Raw genomic sequence first — 15,671 nt, forward strand, 5'->3', positions numbered from 1 at the left:
TATCAGACCAGCACGAGAGCGGTGAATGGTGTGTGCTGTGGTGGCTGCGTGAGTTGGACGCTGGTGGTATAGTTGTGGAGAGAGCGGGGTGGAGGGGGGGCTCCGGTGGGCAAGCCGATGCAAGTCCGGTCAACTGAGAGCACGGTCGTCGTTTTTAATGCACAACCACTCATTGTCGTCACGTGATCATTGAAGCACCCTGGGGACTTGCAGAGGACGTGGGCCCATGGGGGGGAGGGGGGGGGGGAGGGGGGGGGGGTCCCTCCAGGCTTCTCACACCTTGAGCCGGTCGGCGCACTGTGGGCCGGCGTGGGGCGAGCGGCAACGGCACTTTCCCGGAGCCACGCACTTGCCTCCGTTGCGGCACGGTTTGCCGCAAACAGCTGGGGGGGAGGGGGGGGGTTACACACAAGCCGGCAACAGAGAGGGGCGGACGCGTCAAGACACCAGGCCGGCCACATGGAGCAAAACGAGTACAATGTTGAGAATAGGTTCTCCACTTTTTTCTGGCAACAAAACAGCCGTGTTAAGATGTTAAAACACCAAACTGAAACCTTTTACAAGGAATCATGTTTGCATTAAGCACAATGCTTGTGGTCAGAATGCAAACAAAAATACTCTATGCATTGTCTTTGAAACTGATTGGTCCACACCAGAGACAGCTTTCTTTCGAGCCGAGTCTCCATTAGGCTCCAAAGAAAGCTGTCTCTTGGTCTCAACTAAGCTCGAAATAAAGCTGTCGCTGGTGTGGACCAATCAGTTTCAAAGACAATGCATATATTATCAGAGTATGTTGTTTGTTCGCATTCTGACCACAAGTATTGTGGTTAATGCAGACATGATTCCTTGTAAAAAGATTTCAGTTTGGTGTTTTGACATCTTAACGCAGCTGTTTTGTTGCCAGAAAAAAGGGGACAACCTATTCTCATATTTTGTTATTGGCAAAGGAGGTCCCACGATGAATAACGATGTCGTAGAATGTGCTGGGGATGAGTACAAGCTACGGTGCATATCGAACGCAGCGCACCCCGTCGCCTTAGCCACACGCGCCGCCCTCACCTATGTGGCACGCGCCTCCCTCCCAGCCCCGGGGGCAGCTGCAGATGCCCGGGGTCACGCAGTTGCCACCGTTGCGGCAGCCCTGTGGGCACACGGCTAGATGGGGGCAGCAGAAGAGTGACACAAAGCTCCTCGAGACCCACCAAGATACACGAGGGCCAGCAACAAGACGACAGTGACACAGGGGCTGTGGTAGATAACCTCGCTGAGACCCTCATTGCACTAAAAAAAAAAATCAGTGCAAGTAAAAAAAAGGACCGTCGTATTTAAATATTATAATCGGACACATTTGTGCAGAATCGATATGCATGAGGAATTACAGAAGGCCACCAACGAAAGCTTACCCTTGTGCTCAAGCAAGCAAATATTCAACATTTTAACACCAATATCATCCATAGGAGCTATTTTTGTGGGTTAGATCGTGTAAAATTATTTATTTATAAATGTATTTATTTACGTGATCGCGAACATTTATTTATTTACGCGATCGCGTACTTTTATTTATTTACGCGATCGCGTTCATTTATTTATTTACCCGATCTAACCCAAAAAAAGACCTCATGGAAAACGTTCAAAATGATCAAGCACCGCAATCCGTTTGCTGCGGGTAGATGGTGGTGGGTGGATGTGTCTGCTTGTAGACGGGCGAGTGATGGGTCTGGCAGTATTGCTGTTTGAACGAGTTGTACGTTTGTTTATAGAACTTCTTTCGCACCGTATGTAGCCAACCGTGCCAATCGTATGTGCGGGCGGCGAGGGGGGGCAGAGCAACAAACTAAACACACGCACTAAAATACGGGAAGATGAATGCAGGTGGGTGAGTGTTACTGGGTGGCTGAGTGTGGTTGAGTGTCGCTAGTTAAGACAGGTCGTTGGCTGAGTGTGGTGGAGTGTCGCTAGTTAAGACAGGAAGCTGCCTGAGTGTGGTTGAGTGTTGCTAGTTAAGCCAGGTCGTTGGCTGAGTGTGGTTGAGCGTTGCTAGTTAAGACAGGTAACTGGCTGACTGTGGTTGAGTGTCGCTAGTTAAGACTGACTGAGTGTGGTTGAGCCGTCGGTGGCTGCTGGCGGGGAGGTTGATGGCGGGCGGTGCGTTTTTTTTCTGTCGGGAGATGATGACGGCCGCCACGGCTGTGATGCTTGCGGCTCACTCACCGTCCTGGCAGCGAGGGCCGGCCCAGCCAGACTTGCAGGAGCACTTCACGCTGGCGTGCACGGGCACACACTCGCCGCCGTTCAGACAGCCGCCGTCGCAGACGGCTGCACACGCAGAAGAGAGACAAACCCTGAGGTGCGGGTCTTCGCACCTGGGTCGCGACTTCAGATATTTGTCCGGCGGAAAACGAAGCAAGTGAATTGCTAACACCACACGAGTGAATTGCTAACACCAAGCGAGTGAATTGCTAACACAAGAGAAGGGGCCCAGGGCAGGGCCCATGGCCGCGTGGCGTCTCGGCTCCTTGGCCCGCGCAGAGCAGCGTGGCTGATGGTCAAGAGTCAATGTGGAGTGGCAGTCACGGGATGGGATGCGTCAGAGAGGATGACATCAGCTCGTACGTGTTCGTGCGTTGAACTTCTTTCGCACCGTAGGTGTAGCCAACCGTGCAAATTGGAGGTACGGGGGAAGGACAGCAAACGAAAGCACAAAAATTGGCTCTAAATAACTGAGTTTTCAATCGAGAAAGCCGGCGTGCAGGCGCGAGACGTTCAATATCGCCGGCTCGTGAAAGGTGGGGGGGGGGGGGGGCATTCGTGCAGCGGTGGATTGACCGCAGGTGATTATAACGACAGAGCGTCTTCTCATTTCAAGAAACGCCCCCAGAAGGCTCTGGGATAGGGCTGAATGCTTTGGGGAAAATATCTAATTGCGATTTTTCCGACAGATATTGCGATTGCGATTTGATTTGTGATTGCAAGGATGAGAACTTTGAAAGATATGAACTGCTTCCAACATGTATTTATTAAAATGTTTTAATTGGAATAGAACAATCAAACATATAGCAATTGTTAAGTTATAGAAATAAAGTTATAATCATAATAAAATAAAACAATTCCAATAAGAAAGTAATAGGACTTTTGAAATCGCAAAATAATCGCAGCCTTTGCCATTCGCTCATTGCATTGTTTGTTTCAAATTGCGAATTCGATTTGAAATCGATTCATCGTTCAGCCCTACCTTTCAGTTTATTCAGTTTCATTTATTTGGTATAGCCCTGTGAGCCATTCGTCTCTTGAATCGGGTGCAACCGCAACAAACAAAAAACTAAAACATGAACAAGAAAACATCTTAAAGTGCGCAAACAGAAAAATCCAGGAAAACACAGCAAAAAAGCAGCAAAAACCTCTGGAGGTGACCGACGGAGCCAGGAGGCACTAACCCCCCCCCCCCCCCAAGCTCACCCTTGTGGCAGTAGCGGCCTCCATAGCCGGGCAGGCAGCGACACTTCCCTGGTCGGAGGCACTGGCCGCTGTTCTTGCACTTGGGGTAGCACTGCGCTGCTCACACGGTGGGGTGGTGGGTGGGTGCGGGGACGACATTGTGGCACAGTACTCTGGCGGAGGCTCAATACGGCTTTGGGTGTTGTTGATGTTGTTGATGTTGTTGCTGTTGTTGTTTTTGCCGTGTTTATTCGTCACGCTTGCCAACCGCTGCTTTGCTGCTACCGGAAGAGCGGGGAAGGGCCGAGTCGAGAGGTGCGTGAGCTCGGCGATGAACGTCGCGGCGGGGACTTGGGATCACACATTTTGCTCGTTGATTGACGCCGGAAGGAAAAAAAAACCCACAAAAAAAACCAGCGAATAGGAGGCGGCTTGAGTCATCTGAATGGGTAGCTCTCGATGAATCAATGTCCCTGCCAATACACTGGGCACTAACTCAATTGCCGATGGATTATCCGCTTGGTAAGGGAGCTCTGGGAGACTGTCATTGCTTAAACGCAATTTCTTTTTTTTTACAATTTAACTTTACATACGCTTCGCATTTTGGGGATTTGACAAATCTCCGAGCAGTGAGCTGGCTAAGCCACTGACGAATACACATCGCACGTGGCAAGGGTACCGCAGATGTTATCCCCGTTCAAACAACGAGTTTGCAGCCCTGAGCCTGCGGTGGAAATTCCACATTCCCATGGCGAGACAAATGTATGAACAAGCTGCCCTCCAACCAGGTCTCTGAACCGAAAACGTTCCCATCGTGAGCTTAAAACACAGACGTGTACAACTTGCACTGTAATTGCACACATTCAAAGAAGGTTTTCTTTTACCTAAAACTAAAGTTAAATTCTGTAGAAACGAGCAATACATTCACAAGTAGTATGTCTGTAATATTACTCTCACCACCCTTTAGCCTCGCATTGTCCACACAAAGGCACGCGTGGAACAGCTGTTAAGAGTGAACCCTTTAGCACGCTCGGGAATCGGTTTGTTGTGCCTCCTGTGCAGCGAATTATGCCGCTCGCTTGTGATGCTGCTGCTGATGGGGGTGGTGATACTGCTGATGACGAGGGTGGTGATGCTGATGACGAGGGTGGTGGTGATGCTGATGAGGATGGTGGTGGTGATGCTGATGAGGATGGTGGTGGTGATGCTGATGAGGATGGTGGTGGTGATGCCGATGAGGATGGTGGTGCTGATGACGAGGGTGGTGATGCTGATGATGAGGGTGGTGATGCTGATGACGAGGGTGGTGGTGATGCTGATGACGAGGGTGGTGGTGATGCTGATGAGGATGGTGGTGATGCTGATGACGAGGGTGGTGATGCTGATGACGAGGGTGGTGGTGGTGCTGATGACAAAGGGTGGTGGTGCTGCTGATGAGGGTGGTGGTGGTGCTGATGACGAGGGTGGTGGTGCTGCTGATGAGGATGGTGGTGATGCTGATGACGAGGGTGGTGGTGGTGCTGATGACGAGGGTGGTGGTGCTGATGACGAGGGTGGTGATGCTGATGATGAGGGTGGTGATGCTGATGACGAGGGTGGTGGTGCTGATGACGAGGGTGGTGATGCTGATGATGAGGGTGGTGATGCTGATGACGAGGGTGGTGGTGATGCTGATGACGAGGGTGGTGGTGCTGCTGATGAGGGTGGTGGTGGTGCTGATGACGAGGGTGGTGGTGCTGCTGATGAGGATGGTGGTGGTGATGCTGATGATGAGGGTGGTGGTGCTGCTGATGAGGGTGGTGGTGGTGCTGATGACGAGGGTGGTGGTGGTGCTGATGAGGATGGTGGTGGTGCTGATGACGAGGGTGGTGGTGGTGCTGATGACGAGGGTGGTGGTGGTGCTGATGACGAGGGTGGTGGTGGTGATGACGAGGGTGGTGGTGCTGATGACGAGGGTGGTGGTGCTGATGACGAGGGTGGTGATGCTAGTGCTGGGTGGTGCTGGTATCTCTAGCTGGTAGTGCTGGGTGGTGCTGGTATCTCTAACTGGTAGTGCTGGGTGGTGCTGGTATCTCTAGCTGGTAGTGCTGGTAGTGCTGGAGGGTGCTGGTATCTCTAGCTGGTAGTGCAGGTGGGTGCTGGTATCTCTAGCTGGTAGTGCTGGTAGTGCTGGAGGGTGCTGGTATCTCTAGCTGGTAGTGCAGGTGGGTGCTGGGTGGTGCTGGTATCTCTAGCTGGTAGTGCTGGTAGTGCTGGAGGGTGCTGGTATCTCTAGCTGGTAGTGCAGGTGGGTGCTGGATGGTGCTGGTATCTCTAGCTGGTAGTGCTGGTAGTGCTGGAGGGTGCTGGTATCTCTAGCTGGTAGTGCAGGTGGGTGCTGGGTGGTGCTGGTATCTCTAGCTGGTAGTGCTGGTAGTGCTGGAGGGTGCTGGTATCTCTAGCTGGTAGTGCAGGTGGGTGCTGGGTGGTGCTGGTATCTCTAGCTGGTAGTGCTGGTAGTGCTGGAGGGTGCTGGTATCTCTAGCTGGTAGTGCAGGTGGGTGCTGGTATCTCTAGCTGGTAGTGCTGGGTGGTGCTGGTATCTCTAGCTGGTAGTGCTGGTAGTGCTGGGTGGTGCTGGTATCTCTCGCTGGTAGTGCTGGAGGGTGCTGGGTGGTCCCTACCGAACTGGCAGCGCTCGCCCTCGAAGCCCTTGCCACAGAAGCACGTGTCGTTACGGATGCAGATGCCGTGGTGGCGGCACGGCGGCTCGCAGCGCGCCCGAGGGTCGAAGACGAACGGGAGGCTCACGCCGCGGGCAGCCGCCCTCGGCGAAGCGTCGGAGCCTGCGGAGGCAGCCACCGTCGCCAAGGACAGCACCACCACCATCATCATCATCACCAGCAGCGGCAGCGGCGGCGTCTTCGGCGCGACGGGAGACAGAGCTGCAGCTCCGCGGGGCGACCTGCAGGAGGGGGACATCGCGACCTTCGGAAATATGATGATGGTGGTGGTGGTGATGGTGGTGGACTGGTGGTGATGATGAGATGCCGGAGGAACGGTGGAGGTAGCGGCAAGCGCAGAGGCGGTCCTGGCTGGACGTGGCGGGACGGTGTGAGGGGTGTGCGGGGAGAGGGGAAGAGAGAGAGAGCTGGGGGAGAAGGGAGGCCGGTGGGGGGGGGGTAGAAGGAGGAGAGGAGGAGAAGGAGGAATAGGAAGGTGGGTGGGGGGAGGAGGAGTGGGCGCGGAGCAACGGGAGGCGGGACCCTGCGGGTGCGCACGAAGCGCCGACTGATGATGATGATGCTGATGATGATGGAAATGAGAATTATACAGATGAGGATGATTGAGATGCTGATTATGATGATGATGGAAATGAGAATTATACAGATGAGGATGATTGAAATGCTGATTATGATGATGATGGCAATGAGAATCATACAGATGAGGATGATTGAGATGCTGATTATGATGATGATGGAAATGAGAATTATACAGATGAGGATGATTGAGATGCTGATTATGATGATGATCGCAATGAGAATTATATCGATGAGGATGATTGAGATGCTGATTATGATGATGATGTAAATGAGAATTATACAGATGAGGATGATTGAGATGCTGATTATGATGATGATGGAAATGAGAATTATACAGATGAGGATGATTGAGATGCTGATTATGATGATGATGGAAATGAGAATTATACAGATGAGGATGATTGAGATGCTGATTATGATGATGATGGAAATGAGAATTATACAGATGAGGATGATTGAGATGCTGATTAAGATGACCATGGAGATGAATATTAAAGGACATTATGATGAAGTTTATGATTATGGAGGTGATGATGATGATGCTGCGTAGCAAGGGCTAAAAGTAGCAAGGTCCCTGCAACTAGCGTGCATCAACCCAGGTGCTATAGGCTGCTTGTTGCTACGTTGTGTGTTGAAGAGGAGCAGTGGCAGCGACATCAATTGTTGTACTGTCCGTCTATGCTCCCAGCTGCCGTGCGTGCTCGCCTTGATCAGCCCGCGCTGACCAGTGTGGTGAAGTATGGTCAAAATAAACCACCCCCTCCCCCCACGAAGATGATGCTATCATCGAGCAGTGGATCGAGAAATCACCGCACATGTTCACATGTCAACAATGAGGCGTGAGTGCGTGCAGTGGATTCGCACGGCTGGCTTACACAGGCTGCGAAAGAAGTTCAACATACAGCCGCACAGATGCATTTCATCAGTATGGGACAGCGCACGTCATGTCTATGAAGCACTCAAGTCCACGTGTTCACTCTTGGGGGGGGGGGGAAGTTGTCTGAAGTCGATGGAACAATCTCACCGCCCACGGCGGCAACACCGGCAACTTGATGATGATATCGGCTGCCCCGACATGGCCAGGCGTGTGAGTTACGATCCAGCTCGCGCTGCCAATGCGTCCGAGCCTTCGAGGACAGACACTTGTATTCGGGACTGCCATGCGCTGTGATGAAGGGCTCACTGCCCGAAACGTCGCCGATTATATATTTGTATTTTCCTTTAAGGTAACGGTGTTGGTCACGAGCGTGTTGGGTTTGTTGTTGTTGTTGTTGATCATTGTGTTTGTGGCACCGCTACCAACGCAGCATCAGTAACATTTTCTTATGGAATTGATGAGGTGTTGAGACGTTTACCCGACCTGGGTGTTATATAAGGTACAGAAACAGACCCTTGTCCCTCTGACACTGCCTCCACGTGAATAACGTACAGTGTATGTCTCCGTTCATCGGCCGATTGGCTTTCCAGCCCAAATATATCCAACAGCACTTTCCTGAAGCCCGGCAAAACTCTGTTACGGGTTTCAGACCTTCTGCATCTCGCGAGCAAAAGTTCAGGCGTTGCCAGATGGTATTAGCAAGAGCATTCCGCCCAAACGGTGGGTCTCAGTTTAACGCAACCGGCAATCATCTTATTAACTCAGGGAGGCTTCGTGTAATAGGATTTGAGCTGGGGAGGGCACCACCATCAGCTGCTACCCCCCCCCCCTGCCTGAATAAGGCCATCTGTGTGCGAATGAAAGCAATTTTTTAAAAGCTCAGATATGCGGCTCGCTTTGCCAACTGTATCCCCAACCACTGATCAATGTACGTGCGAGTTGCAGAGGCTGCTACTGAAAGTCGCCCAGTGCATTCAGTTTTAAATGTTATTAACAATCCGCATATACACACACACACACCATCGATCTCCTGTCGTAGCCGCGCTAGTCATGAACTCTCCCAGACTTTGGAGGTCAAATAAGCGAAGGCTTAACGCTTCGGGGCCGTGCTTCCTAAATGACCGCGACAGCAACAACCGAGGGCTGCGTCTGAACCTCAAGGGGCGGAGGTCACTGCTCACAATTGGGACAGAGGCAGCTCGCGTGACGTACCCACTGCTCGAGGGGACCCCTCCGAGGATGCCCCCTAACTACTAACCCCCCCCCCCGCTGTCCCCTATCGCCACCCCCCCCCTTCCCACAACCCTCCCCGCACAGGATACTTGTCCACAGAATGTTGTATATTACAGTAAAACCTTGGATTGCGAGTAACTTGGTCTGCGAGTGTTTTTCAAGACGAGCAATTAAAAAAAAATTGTAATTTGATAAACGAGCGAGGTCTTGCAACACGAGTACTGTAGTACGTCTACGCTTTGTCTGCCGAGCGTCACGTGATCACAACTGATATTCGAGTGCTTTTGATTACAAACACGTTTCGGGAACGAATTCTGCTCGCAATCCAAGGTTTTACTGTATATACCACAATGCCCGCACCATGATCGCGTACACGCAGCCCGCGTTTGCAGTGGTGGGGGGCTTTCTATGGCTCTGGCAATCACAGTCGTAGGGGAGTGGTGGCACGGCGGTTTGCACACTGCGCCATGAATTGAGCAGGGGGCCCCGTCTCTAACACGAGTGGCGAGTGATACCTCGACTGGCTACGCTGACCAGTGTGGTGAAGTATGGTCAGACAACCCGCACGCCGAGGGGAGGCATCTCATCCAGCAATGCATCGACAATGGGCTGTGATTATTATATTGCCCTCAAAGTAATTCCACAATGCAACGATGTCAAACATCACAAGACTACGGTAATTGCCAGTATTGTATAGCTGTAATGATATAGTACATCGGAATGTAAAAAAAAATTACACTGAAAATAAAGAGTGATTTACATTCGGGTGCTCTGTGCGATGGTGATTGTTCAATTATATTAAACTACCTCATGGTTTGGCCTTTAAGCGTTTTCGACATTCGTGGCAAAAATCACAGGAACCCAGAAAACGCCGACTTTAAAGCCGCGCTTTGATGTCAGTCTGGCTTGGAGGGCCCTTGGCTGGAGCCATGAGGTGACCACGTCAGCGTTCTGAGTAGAGGTAGAACGAACGATTGAGACGGGGGGGGCGGGCAGAGCTGATGGTGTGTGGAGGAGTTCGCGGTGCTCACGTCACCCCCCCCCCCACACAATCTTCTCACACCGCTCCCGTGGTGCCCTTACCTCGCTGGCAATGTGCCAGCAACTTCCTGCCAAGATTTGAAGTGTTTCGATACGGGGCAAGGATTCGGTTACGTCTGTCTGGAAATACAAACGGGGAAATTGTGGAGAAGATTTGACGACTTCGGAGAAACTTGAAAGTATGAAACTAAATACGAACTTCAGACGCACAACTTATGAAATAATGTGTCAAACATTTTGATTGCAGGACCCTCCCAGAAAGCTTCTAAACACTCAGGCTTTGTTGGATAAAGAAAAAGCCTTATTATAAACACATTCGTCGTCATCATAATTCGCAGTGATCTGTCCACTGCTAGATGAAGGCCTCCCCAAGTTATCCTCACCGCCTCTCATGGTCTTTGAATGCAACATTCCATGAGCTGATGTCATCCCATCATCTCCACTGACCATCACCGCTGCTAGGAATGTCCTTCCCGAGCCCGCTTGCAAACGACGTCTGCTGTTCATTTCTGCTCTGATCCACGTGCTCCACTTTCAGCGTAGTAACAAACACGCGACTCTCCAAACACGTTATGAATCAATTTCTTACAGTGTCCAATATGCGAGTCTTTTAAGGACATTTAAATTACTTGCGTATTTCCCATCGTTTGCCAAAGGAACACGTTTAAGCCGTTACATTCCTAAAGCCGTAGCGATATCAGTGTCCCTCCCCCATCCCCAGGGGTCACACTTGAAAAAGAGTTTGCTCGTTCAAGGGGCCCTCCTCCGTGATTACAAGCAAATAATTAAAACACGGCGCAAAAAAGTTGCCCGCGCCTTGTGACGCCATCGATTCTCCGTGCGTGCACAGCAGCACGGAGAGTGGACTTCTCGCCCTGTCCGTCTGTGGAGTGGATGACCACTTGGGTGGCTTCGTCGCAGGCGATTTTCGCGTAGGCCTCAGTGCGAGGTTTGTTTTCTTCAGTAGCCTCTGGTGGCAGAGGCACGGTTTTAGCTGATCAGATGTTGGCCCCTAAGGGTCTGAGAATGTCATCATAACACTGGCTGCCGTCGGGGGGAATAAGTCAGCTCTGCGTGCTTCTAAAGCTGGGTTCATTAAATTTGATCCCCCGGTTGAAAATAACGTTTCACAAAAGAGCCTTGTCTTTGACTTTGGACAAAGGTCAGCGTTAAGGAAGCCATCTCCTGAGAGATTGAGCGCAAAAATGTACAGCGCCGCAGCCACGGAACTACTTGCACGTTCACCTCTCCGTACCATCGCTCGGAGGGGAATTATAAAGCGCCTAAGACATTCGCAGCCTGAGCAAATGTACAGCCACTTGACTCTTGCACAGAACACATGGTTCTGTGCAAGAGCGCAGACGGAGACAGGCCAGCGGACTCCATTACATTCCAGACTTGCCGGGAAATGTTCGTCCTTATTCAGAGGGAGACGATGTTTTTTTCTTTTCTTTTCTTTCTAAAACGTTATCCACGCGGTAGGGGGACTTGGGAATTGATGGGGCAGCCATTCCACTATTAGGGGGGGGGGGGGTCCAAAGCATCGTCACACACAAAGTCAACTTAAGAGTACAGAAGCACATTAAAACAATATTTCGTTTCTGTAGCTCCCCATATTAAAACCATTACTCTGTTGTTTGTAAAGGTATTTCCGTCATGGAGTATGATCATCATAATTGACTCATGAGTCTTCATAAGGCGTCTAATATTTGGCCCGTGTAAATGTGTTTGTCGTTGCCTGAAAACTTGCTTTTCACCGTCCTCCATTTGTCACACTAATCCGCGAGCAATATCCACCCTCCCACCCCCCCCCATGATCAGGATTTTCCCATAACAGTTCTCAAATATCGCCAATGTTTCACGCGCCTCCTGCACCGAGCGGCGCTTGAAGCGGCCCGAGCTTTGTCGTACGCGTCTGGAATTTGTCACGGACATTTTTTTGATCGAAGTGTCCGAGTTACTCACAATAAACAGCACCTAAATCAGGCAGCCATCGATTTAACCCGCGATAAGCCGCTTACCTGAAAGAGGTAACGCATATAAGGGTATTTTTTTCTTAACCCCCGCCCACCCCCCCCGATGCCATCCGGTAGATTGGTTCCCCTAAATCATGAAACAAAAACAACGAACCACGTGTGGTGAGCGCCGTTATTTTGTCGCGGTCCCACAAGGCCCTCGCATTCCGCGGCCCCGCTGCTGTTCGGAGTGATTTGCGGGGCTGGAGGTCCCATTCTCTCTCTCTCTCTTGTCGCTCTCTAACGAGCCCTCTTGTTGATTTTAAAACGCGAAATGGCGAGACCAAAGGGGGCGGGAGAAAAAAAACGAAGCACTATGTTCCACACTTGGTAAATAATCACACGGAAAGAGAATAATATCATTATTTGCTTATAACCGGCGGGCGAGGTCGTGGCCTGGTCAGATTTCGCGGGGTTTTACGGCTCTTGTTGCTTGGCGAAATTTGTTTAAAAATATATAGAATAAGTGGCACGAATGGGGAACATCTGCAGAAGGGGATCATGCTTCTTTCGTCGTCAATGGGGACTGTGAAGCCAATGACAAAGCCGAGATATGTGTTTAAACAGAGACGTGTTTTTTGTTGTTGGTGGCAATGTCAGTCGCGGCTTTTTGGAATAAAACAAAAAAGAAGAATTCTAGATTTGAAGCTTTCGTGACTGCAAGGATTCATACTCTTAGTTTTTTCGGTAAAGTCACGTAGGTAAAAAATGAAATTAAAATTAATAAAAGTAATAATAGAAATAAAATAATAAAAAATCACGACGTTTCGGAGGCAACACAAGTCTCCGTCATCAGGTGGGACCGTCACAGCTAGATTTGCTTTATTATTATTTTACTTCTATTATTACTTTTATTAATTTTAATTTCATTTTTTATCTACGTGACTTTACCGAAAAAACTAAGAGTAAAAAAGAAGCACACAGATGGTCCCTTCGCTAGCTTTGGAGTGACTGCAGAGTGCACCGCCAGCATCTTCGACTTGGTCTGTAGGTCGGGCAGCTGACGCTTTCTATTTACCGCACGCGTCTTCGCAGGAGACATGCTGCGGGTGGATTATTATTGGTCCATGTTTACTCGCTTGGCAGTCGGCCCTTCGCAACGTCTGCAGAGCCTGATGAGAGATGCCAGGGCCAGGCTCATGCCTGACAACTTCTGCTTCATTAAAATGCATTTGGGTTCCTCCAGGAAGTCTGTCGTTTTCCTTAGAATACCCTTTTAAAAATCGGAATGCTGTAGACATATGATGCACTGTCCTTGGACCCTTTATGCGACATTTTCCTCCTTGAAAGTTGAACAGTTACTTACTAGACCGTCATCATGACTTGACCATAACTCACACGTTAATAGGTGTTTTCTTTCTTTTACAGTGATCAACTGAAAGAGTTCGTATAAACAGCGCCATCTGGTAAATGATGTAAACGCTGGGAATGTTTTAAATGAGCTGTCAGAGCCACCTGGGGGGTCAGATAGACCTCTCCGGCGAGTCTGGCAGCTGTTGGGAAGACTTGAGGATGAGAGGGGCCCGCGTCTCTGCTGACTCCGACTGCCGTGAGCTCTGTCTCAGCGGCAACCTGGGAATTGCTAAAATGGGAGCAAATTTACCCCCTTCCTGCATCGGTTAAGGGCCGCTGGGGATTCGTGCTAAAAACGACAAGTCTGCCGAGATGCTGGGTGCGAGTGGCAATTGCGGGGGCGATGTTGAAAGATCTTCGGCTGTCTGGGTATTTTTAGGAAATAGTTGTTTGGAATGTGTCAAGACTTTGGACTCTGAATGAATGAATGCACCGTAGAACACCGCAACGCTGTCTTGCACCCAGCTCACACTTTTACCAGTTGTTACACGGTGCAGTAGATTCATCCAATTTCTGAGGCTTGTGCATGCCAGGTTGCTATAGGCAGCTGCGGGGCAGTGCGGTGGTCAGGAGAGGGCAGCAGAGCCATCATTGTACTGTATTTTCATCAAGGCCGTAATTATAATAGAACATTTGGGGGGGACACACCCCCCCCAATATTCAAATATGCTCAAAATGTCCCCCCCCCCAATTTTTTGCTATAAAATTGATTTCTGTTTATATGATTGTGGTTATGGTTGTACTTTATTAATCCCTAATGTCTGCCACTACATATAATGAAACAAGAAAAGGTAAAAAAATAACAGAGCAATGCAATACAATACACTATTAGACATTATTGTAAAAAATAAATAAAAAGTCCATCCAATGTGTTAGTGATTTTTTTAATATTTTAGACAAAAAGTTCGTTTTCAAATTTAGAATTTTTTTTCTGGGGGGGGGAACCCCCATACCCCCTGGAAGATTTGGTCCCCCCCCAATGTTGACTCCATGGCTACGGCCTTGATTTTCAGACAGATCAGTGCCCCCAGGTCCATGCTGCTCTCAAACGTTGACCAACCCGCACGGACTAGCACGGCACATTACGGGTCAAATAACGCCCCACAACAGGCAAAGCGTGGGGACGCCCTCGTCCTGCAGTGGACCCACGTAACGAGTCCACTGCAATGTAACACAGCTGGTCCATATTCATTGCAGACGTAGGATTCAGGGCGAGAACAATTCAAGGGAGGAGAGCGGTGGACAAAGGGGATGTTAATGTCCAGGAAGGGCCTGTAAGGAGGGATGGGTCTGAACGACTTATGTTACGTATGTTTGTTGAATTTCTTTCGCATCGAAAGTAGACAACCGTGATAACCGAAGGTGCGGGTGTCCCCTTGGGTGTGGCCACAGCGCTCCCTACAGTCGCTCCCGAAACGTGTCCCAAATGCAAACTTCCGCAACACTGAGGGCCTCATTCATTTGCTGGTGGAAAAATAAATCACTTTTCTGCTCGTGTCTGTTGGAAACAAAAATATACAATACGCAGCAAAACTTGGCCAGTTTCCCACCAAGGAAATGTCAGCAATTGATTTTCCAGAGTTACAATACTTTTGTTGTACAGTAAATGACATTCGTCTGAAAACTTTGCTCTAAATCCAAGTGTTCTTAAAACGAACGAGAGCATCATTCATCGCCAGAGAACCCGGAGCCGGAGAGCGCGCAGAGCCGCGTCGCCCAGTGCGTTCTTAAAAAAGTAAAATACAAGTACTACACTATTCTAAAAGAAGACTATGCACACTAAATGCCTTTCAGTGGCATTGCACAGCAGCACTGCTGTTTGTTCATACAAGCGTTCTTTTTGGTTTAAAACAAAAAAACCCAGCGATACAATCCGTCACGATCGTCAACCACTTGGAATGATGTTGGTCGAAAACAAAGCTCTGGAATTTGCATGGTTTTTAATTTGCAATTTTACAAATGTAGTAAAAGCACAATTTTCAAAAAGCAATTCACGCATTTAAAACCCAACCTATTGAAATAAGACATCTGTCCATGTTGACTTTGTTAAAACCTTAATCTCAGTAACATTATATATATTGGCGTAAACGATCAAAGCTAAATCGTTAACTTTCCACAGCCAAACGCTGAACTGAAAAGCAATCCAAGACTTGACTCCACAACAGACACCGGAAAATCCCCCTCGCACACCCAGACACAATCGTCATCACTCATGTAGACACAAGGAGTGGCATGGGCCAACAAATAGCCTCACATTCTGAATTCCGGCATGTGCAATCCCATTGTGAGATAGGTGCGTTTTAGAATGCTATCTGCCATACATGAATTGCAGAATTTGGAATCTTGATGATTTTCGTGTGATAGCAGCCATTGTTCTTGCCAACAAGTGACATGATGGCAGCCAAAACGGCAACT

At 49.6% G+C, this 15,671-nt stretch overlaps 1 protein-coding gene across 1 annotated transcript; it reads right to left on the reverse strand.

Moving 5' to 3' along the window:
• Nucleotides 1–243: 243 nt before the first annotated feature.
• On the reverse strand, nt 244–6,557 carry LOC144931772 (uncharacterized). Its single transcript, XM_078856085.1, has 5 exons — nt 6,099–6,557; nt 3,457–3,552; nt 2,212–2,316; nt 1,060–1,155; nt 244–383 (listed from the first exon to the last, which is right to left on the reverse strand). Exons 1-5 carry the CDS (start codon nt 6,394–6,396, stop codon nt 274–276), a joined length of 705 nt encoding a protein of 234 aa, XP_078712211.1. The 5' UTR covers nt 6,397–6,557; the 3' UTR covers nt 244–273.
• Between the last annotated feature and the right edge of the window lie 9,114 nt (nt 6,558–15,671).

The sequence above is a fragment of the Lampetra fluviatilis genome, chromosome 1 (genome assembly GCF_964198595.1).
Source record: "Lampetra fluviatilis chromosome 1, kcLamFluv1.1, whole genome shotgun sequence".
Taxonomy (NCBI): domain Eukaryota; kingdom Metazoa; phylum Chordata; class Hyperoartia; order Petromyzontiformes; family Petromyzontidae; genus Lampetra; species Lampetra fluviatilis.

Excerpts from the sequence above, each read along its gene's own strand:
- LOC144931772 (XM_078856085.1), bottom strand. The coding sequence starts at position 6,396 with ATGTCCCCCTCCTGCAGGTCGCCCCGCGGAGCTGCAGCTCTGTCTCCC. Across the intron at positions 3,553-6,098 it reads GGGCGAGCGCTGCCAGTTCG|CGCAGTGCTACCCCAAGTGC; the intron begins GTAGGGACCACC and ends CCGTGTGAGCAG. Across the intron at positions 384-1,059 it reads GGGAGGCGCGTGCCACATAG|CTGTTTGCGGCAAACCGTGC; the intron begins GTGAGGGCGGCG and ends CCTCCCCCCCAG.